The 23,818-nt window shown below is 34.4% G+C and overlaps 2 protein-coding genes and 1 long non-coding RNA gene across 6 annotated transcripts in view; all 3 read left to right on the top strand.

Moving 5' to 3' along the window:
* Positions 1-23,818, top strand: part of LOC131348237 (trichohyalin-like) — a 166,381-nt gene that overhangs the window by 126,625 nt on the left and 15,938 nt on the right. Inside the window, exons 6-8 of one of the 4 annotated variants that reach the window (XM_058383010.1) lie at positions 140-173; positions 476-492; positions 1,517-1,577. In XM_058383010.1, coding sequence (XP_058238993.1) covers positions 140-173; positions 476-492; positions 1,517-1,577 — 112 coding nt within the window. Of the gene's footprint in view, positions 1-136; positions 174-475; positions 493-1,516; positions 1,578-23,818 lie in introns of all 4 variants that reach the window. The other 3 variants (XM_058383009.1, XM_058383015.1, XM_058383014.1) reach the window with 3 other exon arrangements.
* Positions 3,149-7,493, top strand: LOC131348290 (NACHT, LRR and PYD domains-containing protein 1b allele 2-like). The gene is made up of 6 exons (XM_058383108.1): positions 3,149-4,693; positions 4,992-5,248; positions 5,425-5,547; positions 5,670-5,811; positions 6,140-6,175; positions 6,408-7,493. Exons 1-6 carry the CDS (start codon positions 4,510-4,512, stop codon positions 6,665-6,667), a joined length of 1,002 nt encoding a protein of 333 aa, XP_058239091.1. The 5' UTR covers positions 3,149-4,509; the 3' UTR covers positions 6,668-7,493.
* On the top strand, positions 17,221-18,584 carry LOC131348315 (uncharacterized). The gene is made up of 3 exons (XR_009203907.1): positions 17,221-17,506; positions 17,833-17,884; positions 18,003-18,584. It is a non-coding gene; the product is annotated as an uncharacterized LOC131348315 (long non-coding RNA).

The following is a 23,818-nucleotide window of genomic DNA, read 5'->3' as shown; positions in this document are numbered from 1 at the left end:
CTAACTTTCCTTTCTTTATGAAGAGACGCATAAACTGTATTAAGACCAGAGTAACAGTTCTTTTCTACATTTTACAATTTATCATTAAAGTCTGAAATCATGCACAACACTTTTACACTTTATCATTCACATCCAGAAGTACAGAGAGGATCAACAGAGGAGGGAAGAGCGAGGTGAGAATGACATTAATCAATGACATGTTTTTGTGTTAAACATTACTGTATTGCATATAAGAGAGATGTGAGTTAGAGAGTCACACTGGATAATGATGCATGAAAGAGATTACAGAATGAAATTGATTTTTCTTTTCCAGAATAAATACTGAATGTACTATAGAGATTCATTTTTCAGACGAATAGAAACAAACGAGTACAAAACAAAACTGAACAAATAAAAACTGACTTCTTTAGAACAATTGGTTTTTAGTAATCTCAACAGTCTTACTTTGCATTTTTTACACACCGTCATCTGGAAGATGTCTTTGTTCTTCAGGTGAGTAAATTATTCTAAAATAGTATACATGAATCAATTTCATACTGATGATAACAGCATTAAAATAAATCTAAATTATGTTACAATAAGTAACCATGGTAACCACTCATATTTATGGTTTATTTTGTTTAAAAAAAATAAAATTTGATTGTTCTAGAAACACAGTTGCTGCAGTGTTTGTGACATAAATTACTGGTGTCATTGTTATGGTTATTATTATTACTGAGTTAAAACACTTTGTGGAAATTTACACAAAATATAAGGTAAAGCAAAGAAATGTAAAAAGAAATATGACCTCACTCCATTGAAGTCAAAACTTTGTCTTAAATTCCATATGAAGTGGCATAAAAAAAAGTTTTAACACGTTCAGTTTAATTTGAGAATCCGTGCAGACACACTACAACAGTAACAAAATGAATCTACTTGAAAATATTTTTTCTTAAAATCTATATGGTAAAATAAATAGCAAAGAAAATGTAAACAAAACAAACTGTCAGTCTGGGGGGCATAAAATATGTAAAATGCTCTCAGTGTCTGGGAATTCTGCTGTTCACTTTGATTATGGCTGCTTGACATTCGTGAACATAAATAAAATTCAGCTAATAAACAAAAATGACATTAAGCACAGACTGTGTCTTTAGAAAAAGTTAAAATGTCTGCAGCAGTAGATTGTACTTTATTGTGATATTGTGTGACATCACAGCAGAAATGAACCCAAACATCTTGATTCTCCTGGAGAGGATTTTTTTCTCCCTCCTGTAAGGTTCAGTTTACTGTTTAGTGATTGTGTTCTTCAGCTGCATTCAAACTCAGTGTGTTACTGAATACAATATCAGTTTAAATCAGCCTCAATCACCTCAGTGTGTACTGTTATATCACACACACACACACACACACACACACACACACACACACACACACAGTGATCTGAACAGAGAAACACTTCATGTTTATTTAACACTTTATTTACATACAGTATGGAGTCATGTATAAAACCTTCACACTGTTTTATTCACTTCCACAGAGTGACAGAGAATGGACAGAAGATGAGAGAAAGAAAATGGAGGAATCTGTTCTACTGACTGGTGAGTATGGAAGGAGATACAAAAGTAAACACAATGTTCATGTTCTTCAGCAGGAAGTGTTCAGTAACAAGATCTCTAGTGAGCATGTAGTCTGAAATTCACAGCTTGTCACATTCTCTATTAAGTATATTGTTTACATATTTCAGGGAAAGTTTATTTTATGGAAGGGTAAAAACTCAGTGACCAATTTCTGTATTGATTTTACACACTTAACTGAATATAGAACAAAACCTCACCACTGCCTCGTGTGTGCCCTTCCGTATGATTCAAGGATTGATGCCATTGTAATTCATCACCCTGTGTACATACCTACAGTATGTTGAGGGAAAAAAAGCAAAGGATGCACAGAGAAATAGGAGAGTAAGGACGTGTAGGCTCCTAGCAGGAATAATGTGGAATAGACAAAATATGAGAAAATATAGTATATTATATATATTATATTATATTCATTTCACATTGCTAGTTTCAGAAATTTTGCACGTTTTTCTTTTTGCCCCAGTAAGATACTTGACCATTATCCAAACTCATATCTCTGTATCTTGTATCTAGTCAGTGAGAAGTCACCATGGTAGTGGATTTCTTGTTGTATGTCCCTAAAATGAATTCAGGTTGCTACGACACAAAAAAATTAGTTCTAGCTGCTCCTGACCTGCTATTCTGACCTGACATGAAAAAAAAACACCTGGGAGCAAAAATAATAAAATAATAAATAATAATAAAATGTAATAATGGCATGTGCAAAGGTTTAAGCACCCTTCCAGCTGTAAATCTCTGAACGTGTTAGGACTTGTAGGCAGGTCTAGAATTGTCATTAGTAATTATCAGCTGGACAGAAATACAGAGTAAAACTCCCAATTGACACAAAAGAGCAGCAGAAAGGTTTGAGACAGGTTTATACTTCTGAGTAACATTATTGTAGTTTGTACTTTGCTACAGAGAGAGAGATATGATTAAGAGTTTTTAAATGGATAATGCTGCTTAAGCCGGGCTTAGGGCTAGTAAGCTAGAACCAAATAAATTTAACTTTTTGAGAATAGCAACAGAATGTTTATAGTAAACCAATAAAAGAAAATAATGTATTTGTAATATAAAAAACTGACTTTGCATTCTTTGTTGTCTGTGTTATCTATACAAAGATTCCTGTACTAATCAGGTAAGAAAACTATTATATTTATCTGTTACATGGTACATTTTGAAACTAGTCAGTGAATGTACAAAAATTTTATGAAACTTATACTAGCATAATAAAAATATAATTATGAAACAGATATTGCACGAAGGGTTTTCAATTTTTCCACTCATAATCTGAACATTAAAATGCACTTTTAAAAAATGTTTTTAAATGCTTTAGAGTGGTGGACCAGGGTCAGCATGGACACTTTAACTTTGAGAACTGACTGTAACATATTCTACCTGTTGACAGGCAACACTTTAGGACGATAATCATAATAATACTGTCCACACCTTGTCTCCTATTTTTGTTTCACAGCCCTTGTCAGATGTGCAGATATTCATTCCAGAATTGGTGGAGAATAAGAACAATCATGAATATAGGTAACATGCCTCTTTAATTCAGGGAGGGGGGGGGCAGTATCAGGGCATTCAGGAGTAACAGATTTCATATCCAAGCTTTTGGGTTTTTATTTATAGTGCTCAGCAGACAAGTAGATTCACAAACACACAAAATAAAGAAACACTAGTCAATAATGCAGAAGAGGTTATCTGTAGGTATACTGAAAATCAAACTACTCTTTCCAAATCCCACTGCCTGCTGCAGTACACACCAAAATGTAAAGCCCTCACACCCATACATGCTTGTGTCACGAGCTGACCAGTCTAGGGTTGGTAGGACTGGTGACAAGAAATATGTAAATAAAGAAATAGTATTTAAATAAATAAACTTGACCAATTCCACCTTGTTGTCACGATAATCACAAGAAATGTATACAAGTAGGAAAGTATGTTTCTTTTTTTTATTACTTCAAACCAGCAATAAATAGGGGAAGCATATAACTTCAGAAGGGGATCAAGGCCAAAATAACAAACCAAAGGGGGACTAGCTGGTGGAAGAAGGAGTTAAATTGCCTAACAAAAGAAAGTCTTCAAACGAAATACAAATGCTTTCCCTAACTCCCTAGCTAGCCAAAACCAGGTCACAAAATAAAAGTCAATCCCCAACCTACTGTTCCCGTATTAACTAAGGATTGGTTTAGAAACTTAAATGCTTAACACAGATTGAGTACAAATAATGGACAAATAACTTAAACAGAATAGGGGTACAGAGGAACGAAACCGAAACTAAACCGTGGTCGCCAGAAAGCGGGGTCTCTGCGACCAAACCCAAGAGGGGAACTACTTGCGCAGCGATTATTGCTGCCACAAGTCGACCAGAGGGTAATTAAATAATGTATACAACACAACACTATTGTCCTTCAACAACACGCAATCAAAGGCTGTCGGGGACAGGGGCAGAACGGCACAACGCCTGCGACGGAGCTTCACCACGCGCACACTACAGAAGCTCGCCAACACTGCTCTGCTTCCCAGCTTTTAAAGCTTCCGCTCGTGATGAAATTTCCTGCAGCAATCCCACGCAGCTGGTTCCAATTAAGCACTGCCCAAAAGGAAAGTGAGAAAGAGAGGGAGAGGGGGAGAGAGACACTGCGCACACGCGATACAACATACAACACAGAAATCATGCAAAATTTCTACATACAAATAATACATACAAAGTCCAAGGACGTAACACTTGCAAAATCATACCCAAAACATAGGTAGTATAGCATCCTCCACTCTTCTGAGAAAAAATGTTTTATTTGTTCACCCATACATTTAAACAAACAAACACTTGCTTGCTGAAATTATTATAGCAAGACATGTTTATTAATTTGGTATTATTTTAAGGTTTCTCTGCCCTCATGCTGGTCGGTTTATGTGCAAATTGACCAAACTCATGTTTGAGATGGATAGAAAAGGGGAAGTGCTGTACAGAATAGTGTCCTGGGACAGCTGTTCCTTGGATGGATTAGGACAACAGCAGCCTGCAGGACCACTGTACAGTATTGCCTGCCATGAAGGTTCTATCTGTCATCTGCATCTCCCACATTGTGAGATCTGTAAGTTGACCCATAGCTATCTTTTATAAATTCATGGTTAAATATGAAAGATTTTTATAACTTAATAAAAGTGAAATCTGCTCACTAACATTAACTATGTCAGACAAAAAAGACCTAAAAACTAATATTTCATAACCAATATTTTTACTGGCCTACAGTCAGTTCAAAAGAATGATTATCATGTGTGATATGTAAACTACTGTAGTAGGTAAGCTTTGTAGATTACTGGGGTTAAATATCCAAATCATGTTGTCATTATTGTCTAACATGCCTGGTACTGATTGTTTATATGTTTCAGGTACAGATGAGGTTAAATTGACTGCAGCACATGTGACTGGTGGTAATGTGGAGCTCATTCAGCCGCTAAAAGTAACAAACACGCATGTCATCATAAACAATGAAGGTCTCTCCCTCTTCGGTCTCTTAAGAGCACTGATATTCCGAGAATATCCCATCACAGCCCAAGTACTACTGTTCTATAAAAAAATAAATGGAAAGCACAGGATGAGGAAACTGCATATGCACCTTTTGCCAGGGAATGTACCAGCTAAAGAGGTAATCTTCTTTAATAAGTAGTGCTAAATATTTATATTATTATTGTTTACATCTTTTAGTCATCATGGGAAGTAACTTAAAGATGTATTGCTAGATACTTTATTGATAAACACAACATTTTACTAAAATTTTATTTCTAGATTTTAGCATACTATTTAATTTTATGTCCCTTGAAGGTGTTGAAACAGCGTTTGAGTTTCACATACATTGAGACAAGCTCCAAATGTAAACTGACTCCTGGGAAAAAATACCGGCCATGTTGTAAAAATACTGACCATGATTATGTAATCCAACCCAAGGTAAGGTACAGCTCATACTATTATACAAAAACTGATCGAAACTTTGGTTCTTTTCAAAGAATCATAGTTGACCTTGGTTGACATTCATTCTGAAATAATCTCTGCATTTCCTGTTTCCTTAGATTGAGAAGTTTGAGTGTGACTATGGCCCTAATTATCATCCTACATTTGAGATGCTCTGTAATATTGAGGTTGATAAAGTCACTTTAGGTCTCTTGGATGAAAATGACCAGGAAGTCTGGGAGCGTTTGGTCTTTCTTACAGGTAAGCAAATGATTTTATATTAGTGCGAACATACAGAAACAGTCGGTATATATGCAATATTAGAGCTATTGGCCTATGGGTTAAGGTTTTTTTGGTAATTATTTGCTGCTATTTTGGATTTTTGTGGAATGGAAATTAAACGGTAACTCACTGTAGTCATTTTTGGGTGAGGAACTGAATTAATGAATAGTTGATTGTTGCCTGTTAGTGTAGAGTATCAATGGAAGTCAAGTCAAGTGATTTCACAGTTACTGAATGAATAATTGTTGCACTAGGTGTGCATTAATTATGTAGTGTCAAAGTCTTATTTTCTTACTTGTCAAAACAGGTACAGATGCTGCCTTACCCAAATCAGATACAACGGGTAAGGCTGCCTGTAAATTTTACTTCTAACTTTCCCACTGTAATTATGACACTCGACAGTCTTACACATTAAACTGTCCATGTAAAAAGTTACTGCAAATGTAAGTTTTATTAAGTGTTGTACCACTTTTTGTCTTAACAATGTAAAAGAAATGCATTTCTAAAAATATATATATTTTTTATAAATATAAATATTGTGTACATCGTTAAAATTTCTAACATTTACATTTTAGATGCTGACTTTATGGATCAATACAGAGAAAAGCTCATTCAGACAGTTTCTGCAGTAATGGAGATAGCAGACTGTCTAAAAAGCAAGAAGATGATTAGTGATGAAAAGTACAATAGACTTCATGCAGAATCAACATCACGTGATCAAATGAGGCTTCTGTACAGTTCTCTTGATGCAGGAGGAAGAGTTGTGAAAGCAGAAGCCTATCAAGTCCTAAAGGAAACAGAGCCTTACTTAGTGGAGGATTTGAGTAAGGATTGATCCTCGGTTTTTGCCCTGCACACAACAACACATTTAATTTTACTTACTGTATTTGATATATTTTTATGATTAGGGTTTTTTTTGTAATGAACAGTCTTTCATAACTTTTTTTAAGAGTATATCTTGTATGTAGAATAGCATCAAAAATGCCTTTATTCTAGTATTTTGTGCTCCAGTGGTTTGATGTTATGATGTTCATATGGACATATCTTTTACATTACATGATTTAGTAGCATTATCCGAATCTCTACACAGAGAAAAGTTCATTGAATTTATTTAGTTTAAATAAAGCATCAGTTCCACACAAATTTGATGTTATACATAATAAATTAATCTTTTACAATTTAATTTAATTTAACTTGTTTTACTCCACATGAAATTGATATGCATTAACACACTTTTAAATGCAGTTTGCTTCATTTGTTTATGTACTAACATGATTTGATTATGTATATGTAAACCTTTTTCATTAATGTTTTTTGTTGTTGTTTTTTCGTTTTTTTTTACTTTAATTTTGTTGGTACTTTGTTGTATCACATAAATGTGGACAAGGGTCTGACATGATTGATCTTAGATTTATTATTTAAATTACAGTTTTAAAAGGGCTTTGTAGCCTTATATCAATTATAACTTGAAATGCTCACTTGTTTTGTGCCTCTGTGACCAAAGACAGATGATGTCAAAATTCTAACAGTGTAAGGAATTTTTTTAAATTGAAATCACAGAATGACAGGACAGCTACACAAAGGAAAGGAAAGCCATTGCTATATGTACCATTAAATACTCTTTACAAGTTTTTTTTAAATAAAACTTCAGTCAGTATGTGTTTAGTGTCTCTTTTTAATTTGTTGTTTCTTAGTTGTATTTTTAGAAACTTATTATTTGCTTCAAGATAGAAAAGAAAAAAAACCTAAAACTAAACTGCTTCATAGACATTCCACAACATTCAGTGTAACTTTAAAGGGATAAAATAAGAGCTGTTATTCAAGACTAGATTAAAAAAAAGTTATTACAATTATATAAGAGAGATAAAACACTGTGTTATTATTATCATCAGAAAAGTATTGATTTCAGGGTGGTAACAGTAACACAGTAACAAACCTGCACTACTGATGCACTTGTCATTTATTGTCTGAAGAGATATTTTAATAAAATATTTTTTTATTCAAGTGCTTATTAAATCTTTAGAATGCTTATACTTGTGCCATGTCTATAAATATTAATATAAAATTAAGAAAAAAGCTAAACTCTCTTATTTACGATATTTCTACAATAATATTATTATATTTAGAGTGATATTTCCTCCTGCAGTTTGAAGAGTTTAGATACCATGAAGCCAAATCTATCCAACAGTGTGTGTCCTAAACTTCTGTTTCTGAACTGTAGCATTCTCACCTTGGAAATATAAGCCGTTCTCTCAGTGTAGAGCAGACAATACAGATATCTTTTTAAAGGATGATTAGGATGTTTTGCCATAAACATGTTTTGTGGCTTAAGCTTAAATGTAAATATATATATATATATATATATATATATATATATATATATATATACACACACACTATATTGCCAAAAGTATTCGCTCACCGCTCACCCATCCAAATAATCAGAATCAGGTGTTCCAATCACTTCCATGGCCACAGGTGTATAAAATCAAGCACCTAGGCATGCAGACTGTTTTTACAAACATTTGTGAAAGAATGGGTCGCTCTCAGGAGCTCAGTGAATTCCAGTGTGGAACTGTGATAGGATGCCACCTGTGCAACAAATCCAGTCGTGAAATTTCCTCGCTCCTAAATATTCCACAGTCAACTGTCAGCTGTATTATAAGAACGTGGAAGTGTTTGGGAACGACAGCAACTCAGCCACGAAGTGGTAGGCCACGTAAACTGACGGAGCGGGGTCAGCGGATGCTGAGGCGCATAGTGCGAAGAGGTCGTCAACTTTCTGCAGAGTCAATCGCTACAGACCTCCAAACTTCATGTGGCCTTCAGATTAGCTCAAGAACAGTGCGCAGAGAGCTTCATGGAATGGGTTTCCATGGCCGAGCAGCTGCATCCAAGCCATACATCACCAAGTGCAATGCAAAGCGTCGGATGCAGTGGTGTAAAGCAAACAGTTTTTTTTAAATTAAAAAATAAATTATTAATAGCAAATTAATTCACATGATACATAATTAATACTATCAATTAATTCAATTTTTATTTATAAATAAACAAATGCTGTTTGCAATGCCGCATGTCATATGTATATTTAAGAAGAAATTAAAATAACTGGGGAACGTAGTCAGTTAAGTAACAAGTACCACATTTCAGTCGTACAGAAATTTGTGGACGGTCCCTAAACTAGCGCTTCCGAGTGTCTGTCTAATGTCCGAATATCAAACTAACTTCTGATCATGTCGAGATCACGAGAAAACAAAAGCAAAAATAATATCACATGGCCTCTCTGGGCTTCCGTACCATCCTGAATGTGTTTGCAGATATTCACTATATGATATTTCATCTTTTCCTCCATGACTGTGTTTATTACAAATCACACTTTAGGTGTCCTATAGAACTGCTAGATTTTATTATTTTTTAAACCTGGATATCGAAAACATTAACTGATGATTTAATGTACAGAGTGTGTTAGTGAACTAGCAAATTCCGACAATATTTAAATTGGATTCATGTGTAACAGTTTTATATTTATATTCCAGGACCACGAGGTTTCGCGGATGTTCAGTGGAGTCAGTAAAAATGCGAATACTGTACTGTAAAAGCTTATTTTTAGAGTTTAAACCCTAAATATGACCCCGATCATGCTCCCAAAACACTTTGTCATTTAAAAGTTAGCTTAATATATTACCCTTAAAATGTAAAGTAAAAATAGAGTACAGTATCGCCTGTATAAAAACAAAAGAAAAAAAATCACTGAGATCACTGATTCACGGAATATACACGCGTGTTGAAGTGAGCACAAGGGGCGGGGCGATGAACCGCGACATCACCGATACAAAGCAACTACCAGCCAATCAGCAGCTAGGTAAAACTTTTAATGCTCTGTGATTGGCTACTTCCACCACTTCCAGCCAATAACGTGGCGTAATGGTTGTACTGTACGTACGTGACATTTCAATAATATTCCAGTGAAACAAACGGTTAAATATTTAGCTATTCAATTAACTAAAAATGTTGTAGCTAGGCAAAATCTTAATTTTAATGGAAAGATCGCTAATTCGAAAGTCATTTTCAACTCCTGGCTTCAAAGGGATCTGAGCTTGGTTGGTAGAGTCCTTTTATCCAAAGCGGATGGGCTTTCTCATTTTGTTTACCCCTCCCTCTCTTTATTTATTAATGATGAATTTATTGAAGACGTCAGTAAGCTTTTCTTGGATTTTGTTTGGAAAAATAAACCACATAATGTGCTTTCCGGCTGTAAAACTCAGGGGGGCCTTGACTTCTTAGACTTTGCTGACACCATCCATACTTTTAGTGCTAACTGGATTAAAAGATGTCTTACGCATGGTAATTCCTTATGGTTCTTTATTCCAAATAATATGTTTATCATGATAGGTGGCCTCTCCTTTGTCTTAAAATGTAATTATTCCCCTTTTAAACTGCCGATTGATTTGTCCAAATTTCATCAGCAGTGTCTTCTTGCCTGGAAACTATGTTTTTCTCACAACTTTTCACCTCACAAAATGCTTATTTGGAACAACGAACTAATTATGGTTGGAAATAAATCTCTTTTTTTCCCTAGATGGTTTGACAATAACATGTAACATTCTTTCTTTATTTGACAAATCTGGCAATATGTTGACACACGAGCAGTTCCTGACTCTCTATGGTCTTCCAGTAACTGCTAAAGAATTTAATTTATTAAAGAGGGCTATTCGCCCCGGTTTAATTGTTCTCATTAAGAGTCACGTAACCTTTGGTTTATACGAGATCAGACAATCTAAATTACTTTTAGATGGTATTGATATAACAGATAGGAAATGCAATAATAAACACATTCGCCGCATTTTTCAAACTCAAAGAAGAATTACTCCGGGAGGGAAATTTTATTGGAGATCTTATATTCAAGATATTAATTGGCATAAAGCCTGGCTTATGCCTAATAAATACTGCATTTCTAACAGAATAAAAGATGTCCACTTTAAGATTCTCCACAAGATTTACCCTGTAAACTCTGTTTTATCTGGATATTTGGAGGTAGATAATAAATGTTCTTTCTGTGATACATTAGATGAAACTTTGATACATTTGTTCGTTGAGTGTGAGAAAACAAAAAGATTCTTAACTCTCCTAAAATGCCACCTCTTGGACCACCTCAATGTATCTCACTCCTTTGGCATTAAAGACGTCATTTTTTATTATGAGAATTCGGAAAATAAACCTCTTGAATTTGTAGTCAATTATTTTGTCTTAAATGCAAAATTCTTTATACATTAACAAAGAATTGGAAAGGAACAATTGAATTTCCCCTTTTCATAATGGAAATGACTTCACTTTTTAATTCTCTTAAACTAATTCGATTTAATAAGAAGAATAATAGACTTCTACATTTCTATGACACTGTTTTTAATTGAAGTAAATATATCTCTTGCTACATCTTTCCCACTGTTTATATATCATAACTATCCTCTCATGTCTTTTACCTTTACTTGGACTGCCATATTATTTATAATTCTTTGTCCTTTGTGTTTGATTTGTTGTAATTAATGTTTTTTTGTTGTTATTGTTATTGTTTAACTGGATTTAATGTACTTTGTATTCTATGTTGTATTGTTTCAAGTTATTTCAATAAAAAACAAACAAAAACAAAACTGTACGTACGTGATATCGGTGACGTTCGATATTATTAAAATAACCTTTATATTTTATTTATGTTTATATTTTTTATTTTACTTTTATATTTATATTACTAAATTAATAAACTATTTTTTTCTAAATAATTTCGCATTAAAAAGCATAAAAATATATGAATGGCCAAGAAATTAGCCGTAAACACTTTTGCAGGATTTTGCGAGGATTTGGTGGAAAAATTCAGATACAGATTAGTTAGGTTCCAATGAAAATTCCGCGGATCAGTAAAGTCACGAATCGAGAGACGTCGATCTGTGAGATATAAACCACTTTACTTTACACTAAACAACTATTCTTTAAACTAAGAGTTAAAATTTATAACTAATACTTCAAATTTACATTTTCTTTCTTCCCTCAAGAAAAAGAAGTAGGACAATGATAAAAATGAGAAGCTTTGGATAGAGGTAGCCTTCCAGCTATGTGTCAAGCTCTAATTACTCTAATACCTAAACCGAATAAGAACCGTTTATTACTCCACAATTAGAGACCTATTACTCTTATGAATAATGATGGAAAAATATTTTCACACATTTTTGCTCAAAGTTTACAGTCTTGTTTAGATAAGATAATAAATAATCACCATTCTGGTGTAATGCTAGGAAGACATATTAGTAATAACATCTGTTTAATTCTAGATTTAACTGATTACAATGATCTAATAATGGATAATAGTTTAATCCTTTTTATAGACATATATAAAGCCTTTGATGCAGTGAAGCAATTTCTTATTGAATGCATTCAAATTTTTAGGTTTTGTTCATATTTCATAAATCCCATAAGAATATTATATAATGGTAAGAATAGCTGTATGAAACTTCCCCATGGCATCATCCATCAGTTTAATATTACACATGGAATCCTTTTTTATTTCTGTTACTTATGCAGCTATTAGCTATTCATAAATTTCAAGATTTATTCAAAGCTATTAAGATTTTGGATACTGAATTAAAGTGTTCTCAATTAGCAGACATTACAGATCTCTTTTTAAAGGATGAACAGGAGATGCTTTCAAAATATGTTTTGACCTACAGTATATAAATATATTTTCTGGCTTAAGCTTAAATGTAAAAAATGTATACGTTTCCCTTTAAAAGACACCTATACTCAATATACTGAAACAGAAAATATCCATATTAAACATGATGTTAATTATCTTGGTTTTCATTTATGTAGAATTCAGACTAATAGCATTTATTATTTATTTTTTATTAAAAAAGTAGATTCTTAATGACCTACATTTGTCTGGAAAAATAAGCTACATTATTTAAATGAACGTTATGCAGTTCCTAGAGTCTTAAATTTGTTCAATTTCTATTCCTCAAATATTATTTCTAAAATATCCTGGATATAAAATTTCATTAAAAATAAAACTCAACTATGGTATTAAATCCCAAATATTATATTTAGTAAAGTAGGTGGTATTTAATTCCTTCTCGAGTGTAACTTTGATATAAACTTCCACTTCAGTTATCTAATTTCCACAGACAGGCTCTTTTGTGTCTTTTTCTCCTATACAAATATTTTCTCTCTCCACAAACAATTAATAAAGAATAATTAATATATCAGAAATAAACATTAATTCATTCAATAGCTGGGTTAAAGTGATATTGTTGTTAATTGCTTACTTATTCAAAAATTCTTGTTAGTGATACAGTACCATCAGGGTGTGTGAGAATGTTGCAGGATCGGATTCCTTCCAGTGTTCAGGCTTTAAATGTGATATTATGGTTCATTAAAATATAGAATTAATTTAATGGACAGAAAATGCAACAAATTTCACATAAGGCTACTGTTCATGAACCTATAAGCCCCCTTGCAAATTCATTTAGAACACTAGCTTTACGAATTGAAATCTGAAATGAATTGTATAATAAAAGTATAATAACAAATTTCTCTTTAACAACAAAATTTTAGAAGTGTCTTTCAAAATTATTTATTTAATTTACCCCACAAATTAAAAAGTAAGATTTTTTTTAAAGACATCGATGTATGTTGTGTGTTTCAATGAACAAATAAACAATCTTGCCTCATTTTTATGGTTGTATTTTTGTTAAATTCTTTTGGTTTGATGTGGAAAAATGATTGTTTTCTTTGTGATGAGAATAAAATTTTACATTCAGAAATGCAAATGGTCAGTAAAGACTCCCAGTTTACAACAGTTTCAGAAATACATGTTTATTTTGAAGCACTAGATGGACTGATATATCCAAAAGCTATAAAGACTCTAAATATTTACAAAGCCTTAAAAACGTCTTGGTAATACACAGTGGAAATGTTCCCCATATGTCTGTGTAAGTCGAGACATTTATGTGTTGTTTTTGTTTTCTCTCTCTCCTATATGTTAACATTAATCATTCTATATTGATTATAATAGTGTTTTGTATGAATGAAAATATTTTACATTTGATATGAGAAAAAGTCTGATGCATATGGCAGATAAAAAAGGAAACACTTTGGTGTTCAGCTGTGACAGTGAGCGCTTATGAGGATCAGTTAAATGCGTATTGTCCTGTTTATTTTAATAATTTATTTATTCATTTGTTTGTTTGTTTGTTTGTTTGTTTTTTGTTTGTTTATTTTTAATTATGTGCTTTGATTAACCTTTATTTCTGTAGGCTTTGGAACGTTATACTGCTCCAGATAAGTGCTGTTTCTTGTATAAGTTCATGTCTTGATGTTAATCATGTGTTGATTTGTATTATAATAAGTACTTTATGGTACGAATTACAATCTAGAAGGGCTGGAAATTGTACAAAATTACATGTTGTTCGTTTCCATTTATTTAATAATTGTATGTTATGGTTTAATTATTATTATCCAATTCAACCTGCTGAATTTAACTTTCACACTGCCTTTTGTCTTCATAGACACTGTTCAGAACCTATAGTGGGGAAGACAGGGGCAAAGATGACCAAACAAAAACAACTAGGCTGGTAAAAATAGAAATTGAATGAAACCCAGGCTGTTTTAGAATAATAACTGTAGAATTTGTTTATTTTTTTAACAGATTTTCTGCTACTGAGTCTTTAGTGAAATCCTCAATATGTCCAAGTCTCAAAAATCTCATAAGGCCTGAGGCAGTTTTCCAGAGGGTGTGTGGCCCTCTGCAGCTGGCAACAGACCCGATCCTCATCAGAAGTATATCTAAAATATCTAAATAGTATATTTAAATATATCTAAACACTTTGACCATTACTTAAATTTTATTGCCATAAATGTATACTGTTAATGTATATTTTATTCTTCATGTTGTTTTAGGCATCATGGGGCAATTTCCATTTGACCCAGCACTTCTATCAAGCATGGTTCCCACACCAAACCCTGATATGCTGTGTTTGTGGACCCTGGACCCTCAGCCACCACCACTCCCCACCAGCTCTCCACCCTCTGTGATGGTCCATCAGCCAAGCAGTGTTCCTCGAATTTCAGCATTTCAAATTGAAAATGGAAAATCACAATCAGGGAAGACTCGATATCACACAAACCCACTCACAATTATTTTAAACAGATTAAAATCTCTAACATGAGCTGTGTTTTCTGTACAACATTTTATTACATGATTCAAACTCACATGTGCAGAACACACAAGCTGAATCCCATAAAGAAAATAATCACACCACTGACTGTCTATAAGAGTGGACATCATACCAGGGGTTTAAATGTGAAGCCAAAATGCCTCTGCCGCCCTCTAGTGGCTGTCTGCAGTACAATTATTAACCCCTCCAGTTCCCATGTTATTGAATGGAACATGATCCAAACTTGCATTTAAGTTAGCTAGCTAGCAACTGGTAGCTCAGTAATTCATGAGACAAAGCTCTAAAGCTGATGTTCAGCATTTTCACTTCATATGGAGTGTTTTATTCAACAGCTGATCACAGATCTGTGTTACTGCACTGAGAAAAAAAGACCTCATGAACTCGCAACCACAATGACAAAAACATCAATCTTGTAAATACTGATTTATTTATGGACTGTTCTTCTTGGAGTCATGGTTTAACACCTCATCGTGAATGAGATTAAGATCTTCAGTATATTTTTGGTTAGGTTTGATTTTATGAATCATTAATTGTTGGTGTTGGTTCTTTTCTTTTTGCTTCTACAAATCAGGTTTTAGGCGTCCTGCAGACCTGCTTGATTTATTTATTTATTTTTTTAATCTGGATCTCAAATAATCTCAGACAATATTCCAATTGGATTAACTTTTGAAAATTTCCAGAACAGATCATTAGTGTTTCCCAGGTATAATGTTTTAAAAACCAAAGTAAAGGGGTAAATCTTGTTAAAGAAATTAGTAAACTTGAAGGAAGCATTTTATTTAAAATGTGCATGGCAAGCTAATGTTAGGAGCTTTATATATATATATATATATATATATATATATATATATATATATATATATATATATATATATATATATATATAAATATATTAAACCTACTACTCACTTGTCTTGTTCACATGCACAATGTACTCTGTTCATTACTGGAATTATTAGATTTTCATAGAAAAGAAATAAAAACTCAGACAGAATGAAAAGATTGTCAGTGACTGGTTTTATTGTGTTGTGCAGAAACTGATCCTGAATTTCCTCCAGATGATCAGCAGCGATCACAAATAATTTAATCTGATGCTTGTAGCCTTTCTTTTTTCGTCTCTATATGTGTGTGTGTATGTGTGTGTGTGTGTGTGAGGGGTTATATTGAATACAGATAGCTGTAGATAACCACAGGCCACACTAATGAAATGGACCGAATTACAGAAGAAAACAGTTTACAACACGTATAAAAATCTGAGAACCATCAACAAGGTATTGTACAAAACATTTGTATTTTTGACGTGTACTTAACCTCATGTGTATACTGAATTTAGAATCATCTCAGGGTTAACGATGAAGATCTACATCAAGACCTGTTCTGTCACTGAGGTGGTGGACCGAACCGGACGGCTGAGTCACTGGCTGTCTTCATACATCTACTAAAGACCTACCTCTTCCTGAAGCACTTCAGTGTCTGTCCATTTCTTGCTGTATTACCTTCCAACTGATGGTATTCGAAGTCTGTGAACCAGTATTGATGTATTCATTCATAGAGACTTCTGGAAGTCACTCTGGATAAGGACGTCTTCCAAATGCTGTAAAATGTAGAAATAAACAGCTGTATAGGAGTTCTGATAACATTTGGACTGTTGCAGTATCCCAATCCATGTCCTGCTCACTATATTGTGGACTAGCGAGTGTAGATATTTTATAAATCACGGGTGGGCAAACGTTTTGGCTCAAGGTCCAAACTGAATTGTAAAATATAACAGATGGGCCGGGGCTAATATAAACATATTATTATAATATTACACTATTTAATAATAATAATAATAATAATAATAATAATAATAATAATAATAAAAGTAATAATAATTTTATTCATTTATTAATTTTTTTATTTATTTATGTTAACAATATAATATATAAATTACTATAAGGGACATGTGAAGCCTCTTGATCTGACTGGTTGCTAGTGTAGTTAGCATGCTTGAGGGAAAGGTATTGTGTTGTATTTTTTATTTTTAAAACAGTTTCTTGCTATATAAGACACACTGCCTTTGACAGAACTTCAGTGAAAAAATATTTATCTGTCTCCTCCTTATTAAAAACTCGACACTCACACCGTCTACTTTACTTTACTTTAATAATACAGGACATGCTGAGCACAGGGGGCGTGGTTATCAGAGGGGAAGGGGCGGAGCTCTCTCTCAGTTCTCTGTAATGAAGGTGAAAGTGAAAATAGTTTTCGACTCAGAAACAGAGAAACTGCACCGTTACACTTCCTGCTGTAACGGACTGATAAAGGAGGAATATATGTGTGTGTAGACAGGAGACATTTTAAACACGGGGTTTAAACCTTAATGAGATAAATACCGAATATGAGCCGCTCTGAAATGTGGAAACGCTTCAGCTAAAGCAGCAGATGTGTTTATATGAGGAACAGAGAAGGTAAGAGGAGTTAGCATCATGCTAAAGGACATGCTAGTCTCCAACGAGTCAATAACCTGTTACAATAATCTTCATAAATGTAATTTCTTACCGTGTGTGTGTGTGTGTGTGTGTGTGTGTGTGTGTGTATGTGTGTGTGTGTGTGTGTGTGTGTGTGTGTATGTGTGTATGTGTGTGTGTGTGTGTATGTGTGTGTGTGTGTGTGTGTGTATGTGTGTGTGTGTGTATGTGTGTGTGTGTGTGTGTGTATGTGGGTGTGTGTGTATGTGTGTGTGTGTATGTGGGTGTGTGTGTGTGTGTGTGTGTGTATATGTGTGTGTGTTTAGGATTTTATTAGTTTGAATCTACAGAAAGAGATAAAGATGGCGACTGCAAGCAGTAAGTTATGTTTCAAGGAATTAATTTATCAATATAATTTATAAAATTTATTTATTTAAATTATTTAAATGTATGTAATTTATTGTGTGTGTGTGTGTGTGTGTGTTTTCCTACACAGATGAGTTTAAACTCATTGGTCCCAGTGGTACAGAGGAGTATAATCACTCTGCTGTCACTCTCTCATGTCGTCTGTCTCCTGAAATCAGTGCTGTTAACATGGAGATCCGGTGGTTTAAGGAGACAGACTGTGTTTGTGTTTATAAGAACAGAGAGGTGACAGAGGGGAGAGGTTACAGGGGCAGAGTGAGTCTGGACACTCAGGAGCTGGAGAGAGGAAACGTCTCCTTACAGCTGAGAGACTGTAGAAGGTCAGATGATGGATATTACCTGTGTCAGGTCACTGATGGAGACAGAACAGAGGAGATTACAGTACAGATGAGAGGTAAGTGTTCCTGATCTCCACACTGCATAAACTCCACATCATCATCTGTGCTTCTCATCTCAGTACATGAAACACACACTCAGTATTCAGTGTGAGGTTCAGTATACAGGCTGCTAATGTGGAGTGAAGTTTATTTGAGTTGAATAAACAGTAACTCTGGTTTTCACTCTGATACACACCTGCACAAGAGCTTAAAAGCAGCAGCTTGTACAAATATGAAGTAAATAGGGATTAATTTATTTAACTTTATTGGCTCAATATCAGTTCAAACTGAAACAATTGGACATTTTTTTAAATCAGAGAGGAAATTAAATTACACACTAAATGTCTTTAAATTGTTAGAGTTTCTGGATATCCAGTAGAACAGACTAGATCACTGCTAAATACAGCACTGAGAACCAAACAACACACATTTAGATTAAAGGTAGAGAAACACAACACAGTTTGGCTGATGACTGAGATGATGATTCAAACTCACATGTGCAGAACACACAAGCTGAATCCCATAAAGAAAATAATCACACCACTGACTGTCTATAAGGGTGGACATCGTACCAGGGGTTTAAATGTGAAGCCAAAATGCCTCTAACTCCCTCTAGTGGCTGTCTGCAGTACAATTATTAACCCCTCCAGTTCCCATGTTAGTGAATGGAACATGATCCAAACTTTCATTTAAGTTACAGCTCCACAGTCATTTTTATGAGCTCAGTTCAGCTTAATATCTCCTCCATATTTCTCCTACAATAAATGTGTTTTGTAAGAGTTATATGGTGATCATTAAAAGGGCAGGTTGATGAGGTTGACCAAGGCAGCTAACACTAACTCAAATTCATACTAATTTATTGAGTGTATGACTTTAGATAACACTAGCAGTAGCTTGGTAAGGTTAACCAGTCACTACTTTTTAAATGAACTGCACTGACAGAATGAGTGGAGAATAAGAGCACTTCTCCATTCAGATGTGTAACTTACTGCAGCTCTCAGAGTTCCAGGAAAATCCTGGAGAGCAGCAACTGTTTTTCCTCAAGAAATAGTTTGTGGAGTGTAAATGTTGCATGTTCACATTATTTATAATGATAATGATTTATTATAAAATTGTATCTGAACATCTTTGAAAGCACAGAGTGAAGATTGTTTATCAGCTGTTCTGACTGTAAATCATAAGTTTTTCTCATTGTATTTTATCTAACATTACATTTCTCTCTGTTGTTTTTCATGATCCCTCTCCCAGTGGTAAGTAAATAACTCGACTTCACACTAATGGTAAAGGCTGATATTTTATAAACTTATCACATATATTACATTTTAATCCAGGAATCAAACAGAACCATAAAAAGCATTTTCAGATCATGTTTACGTGAAGGAGTCTGATCAGTAAGTGAGATTCCACTTCCATCAGTCAGCTTCTTTCCCACAATGCACCTGTGTGTAACCTCACTGCAGTGCAATAATGTAGACAGAGACGTTTACCATGTCGAGTAAAAGACACAACAAACACACAGTATATAACACACACCACTGACAGACTCCATCACAATCTTACACAATAAACATAAATCACAGCTTTAACAGTTTTCAGTGCTTGTAGACAGAATAATTACCATCAGTCTCTCTGTGTAACAATCACACCATATTCTGAAAAAGCACTGAAGAGTCGACTCGGCCTAGCGTTTAGTCTCTTTAAGCTAACAGTAGTAAGGCGTGTTAATGCACACAGAATAAAGACAACCTGACTGAACTGAGAACAGAAGTCCTTCACTTCATTTCTTAAACTTCCTTCATAGGAGAGAGGGATTTGAGAGTGAAAGAGAGAAAAACATAACAAGATCACGCATCTTCCCAAATCTACTGCGACATATCACATGCTGTCGTAACCAATATATAGACGCAGCAGAAAACACATCATTCTGTAATCTGTTCAGTTTTTACATTGATAAATGTCTGTGTTTTTAATTAAAGGAAGTGGGAATCTGATATTCTGTATATTCCTTTATCTACTACAATAACACATAGATATATTACAGAATATTTCACTATATATTTAAAATACACAGGGAGAAATACACAAATACTGACATACTGTATATTGGTAAAGACATGCATAGATCAGAAAATAGTATTTTCTAATAAATCACAAGATATTTCTCTTCCTTAAGGGTAACTAGCGGTATATTAGCACAATGCTACATGATACAGATTTACTGTGTGTGATGACTGATTGTTGTCTAGTTTTCCTCTTTTTTATTAAGACACACATCAGCTGTGTTTTAACCAGAGTAACAGTTACTTTCACATTTTCACATGGAACAATTCACATTTGTAATCATGCATAAAATCTTCACACTGTTTTATTTACTTTCACAGCGGTCATGTGAGTATAAATCCCTTTTCTCTGCTAGTGATGTCTTGATGCTGCATGAATAATATATTTATTGTACAGATGAAATAGATTAGACTGTGCTGTGTGTTCAGAGTGCAATAGCACATAGATATATGAGCATCATGAGCATAGTGTAGTGAACACAACAGACTGTGATCTCTGGCAGAACATTCATCATGCTGTTGTCTAGTTTATCATTTAGTGTTGTACAGACACAGAAATCTGACCTACACACTGATACTGAGAGCTAAAAAGCTGAATGTTTTTGTTTGAATGTGATTTCATAGCAATAACTCTCTCTGAAAGTTCCTGAGACTGGCTAACATTACTGTAGTGCAGGGGTCTCCAACACGTCACTCTGAGTAACTCACCTAAAGTTTCATAGAATATGTACAAAACTGATCAAATCAGATTAACTCAATAAACCTGTTTAAATTTCATCCCAATCAAACTCACAGATGCCCCGCCCCTTTCCGGTGTTCTACTGAAATCTGACTCCTGGACAAATCATGCTCCTCCACACATCACACAGTTTAATACAGCTGTTCATCAATCCATTTCACACACAGCTAGCACCAAGACCGTACATGGAAGTGTTATATAAACTTAAATCTATAAGCACGTAGTTGAAGTAGTTTGGATAAAGGATAAAGAAAACACATGACAGATCCTTTTAACTTGGAAGCTGCTGGAGATTCGACAGCGTTAGGAATAAAGCTACGATGCTGCCAGAGTAAAAGCGCTGAATGAATCTATCCTGCTGCAGGAAGATGCAGGACGAGTGAGCTGGAGACATTTCTTATTAGTGCAGCTGGTGTTTCAGAGTAAAGTACTCTTTAATATTTCTCATTACACATGCATATGAATGTCATAAAAATATTATTATTTAATCACATGAAGTCCAAAACAATGTCAGGTCTCTGTTTACAAAATTAATATCACCTTCAATATCAAAGGTGTTTCATTTTTTACAAAAAGAGTGTTTTTCAGTCTTGCTGAGGCCATCAGGGTATGTGCCAGGAGACTTGTAATAACAGTTTACTGATAAATAACAGAATCCATGTGAATGAAGGAAATCTGACAATAATAAGTGATAAATCTAGTCAGCAAACCTGTTGTGTTAAATCAATAAACTCGACTCAACAATGAACAAACTCTTCACCACCTTCATTTTGTCAAAGTAACTCTCAGAGGAAAAAAGGTTGGAGACTCCTGATCTAGAGAAAGAAAGTGAGAGAAAGCAGAACTTAAACAGGGAGGCTAATTACTAAACACAAAACAGGAGAACACACTGAACACCGGAAATGAAACCTACAACTGAAGAAGACTTAGATTCAGACATGCTGGATTGTCCTCTGGTGCTCTGTCAGGGAAGTGTCCTAAATATCCGTGACACAGACAGATGAGACAAAGACTAAGCTGTAGCAGAGTGATGAAAAGAGGAAAGTGTGAAGTGAAAAGAAAACTGCTCATGATCCAAATCAAAGCAGCTCTTCTGTGAAACATGGAGACATGGACATTTATGGAAGACAGTAGAACTTGTCTTTATTTTTCCCTGATACAGATAGAAATGTGATTAAAATATGGTGATGCTCAGGATTTTCACTTCATATGGAGTGTTTTATTCAACAGCTGATCACAGATCTGTGTTACTGCACTGAGAAAAAACACCTCATGAAGTATTTCATTATTTATATATAAACTCTTTATAATGATTCACTATCTGTTATATTTTACTTTATAAAATGTATAAAATTGTATCTGAACATCTTTGAAAGCACAGAGTGAAGATTGTTTATCAGCTGTTCTGACTGTAAATCATAAGTTTTTCTCATTGTATTTTATCTAACATTACATTTCTCTCTGTTGTTTTTCATGATCCCTCTCCCAGGGGTAAGTAAATAACTCGACTTCACACTAATGGTAAAGGCTGATATTTTATAAACTTATCACATATATTACATTTTAATCCAGGAATCAAACAGAACCATAAAAAGCATTTTCAGATCATGTTTACATGAAGGAGTCTGATCAGTAAGTGAGATTCCACTTCCATCAGTCAGCTTCTTTCCCACAATGCACCTGTGTGTAACCTCACTGCAGTGCAATAATGTAGACAGAGACGTTTACCATGTCGAGTAAAAGACACAACAAACACACAGTATATAACACACACCACTGACAGACTCCATCACAATCTTACACAATAAACATAAATCACAGCTTTAACAGTTTTCAGTGCTTGTAGACAGAATAATTGTCATCAGTCTCTCTGTGTAACAATCACACCATATTCTGAAAAAGCATTGAAGAGTCGACTCGGCCTAGCGTTTAGTCTCTTTAAGCTAACAGTAGTAAGGCGTGTTAATGCACACAGAATAAAGACAACCTGACTGAACTGAGAACAGAAGTCCTTCACTTCATTTACAATGGATATAAAAAGTCTACATGTCCCTGATAAAATGGCAGGTTTTTGTTGTGTAAAAGAATTAAATCAGGATAAATCACGTGTCACGTCTAGGACCCCGCCCTGTGCGGGGTTCGAACCCGGACTGCCGTGGTGTTGCGTGCAAGTGCCTGCACGCTGTGGAGATAGAGACCCATACGCAGGATTCAGAGAAGCGCTGCTTTTATTATATAAAGACGAGACAGAGGGCAACTACTGTAACTTAACACTAGACATGGCATGGTGTAAAACTAAACAAAAGACAAAACCTGAACATAACTAACCTAAACCTGCCATAACACCACAGCACAGTTAACAATCACAGACAAAGACATGAACACAAGGAACCCTATTTATAGGGAGAGACATTAGGGCTGATGGGATACAGGTGACGCACCAGGAATGAGAACAATGGGAAGGGCGTAACACAAAAGACACACAAAGAAGCAGGCTTCCAAGGTTCACCTGCCAGCGCCCTCTCTGGGCCTGGCAGGGAACTGTCCAGCTGTTCCTGACTTCATGTCAGAACATTTTCTACCTTTTATTGTGAAATTGTGATTCATATATTATAGTGATAAACAATAAGATTTGTTTTTGTGGAGAAAAAATAAAAATATACAATTACCTGGTTGTATTTTTGCACACACCCCTAAACTAATACTTAAA

The sequence above is a fragment of the Hemibagrus wyckioides genome, linkage group LG28 (assembly GCF_019097595.1).
Source record: "Hemibagrus wyckioides isolate EC202008001 linkage group LG28, SWU_Hwy_1.0, whole genome shotgun sequence".
NCBI lineage: Eukaryota > Metazoa > Chordata > Actinopteri > Siluriformes > Bagridae > Hemibagrus > Hemibagrus wyckioides.
This window is presented reverse-complemented; position numbering and strand designations above follow the sequence as displayed.

What these genes read in the sequence shown, in the direction of transcription:
- LOC131348290 (XM_058383108.1), top strand. Translation starts at nt 4,510, where the DNA reads ATGTGCAAATTGACCAAACTCATGTTTGAGATGGATAGAAAAGGGGAA. An exon ending in TCTCCCACATTGTGAGATCT is followed by an intron (nt 4,694 to 4,991) that starts GTAAGTTGACCC and finishes TATATGTTTCAG; the next exon opens with GTACAGATGAGGTTAAATTG. An exon ending in ATTATGTAATCCAACCCAAG is followed by an intron (nt 5,548 to 5,669) that starts GTAAGGTACAGC and finishes CTGTTTCCTTAG; the next exon opens with ATTGAGAAGTTTGAGTGTGA.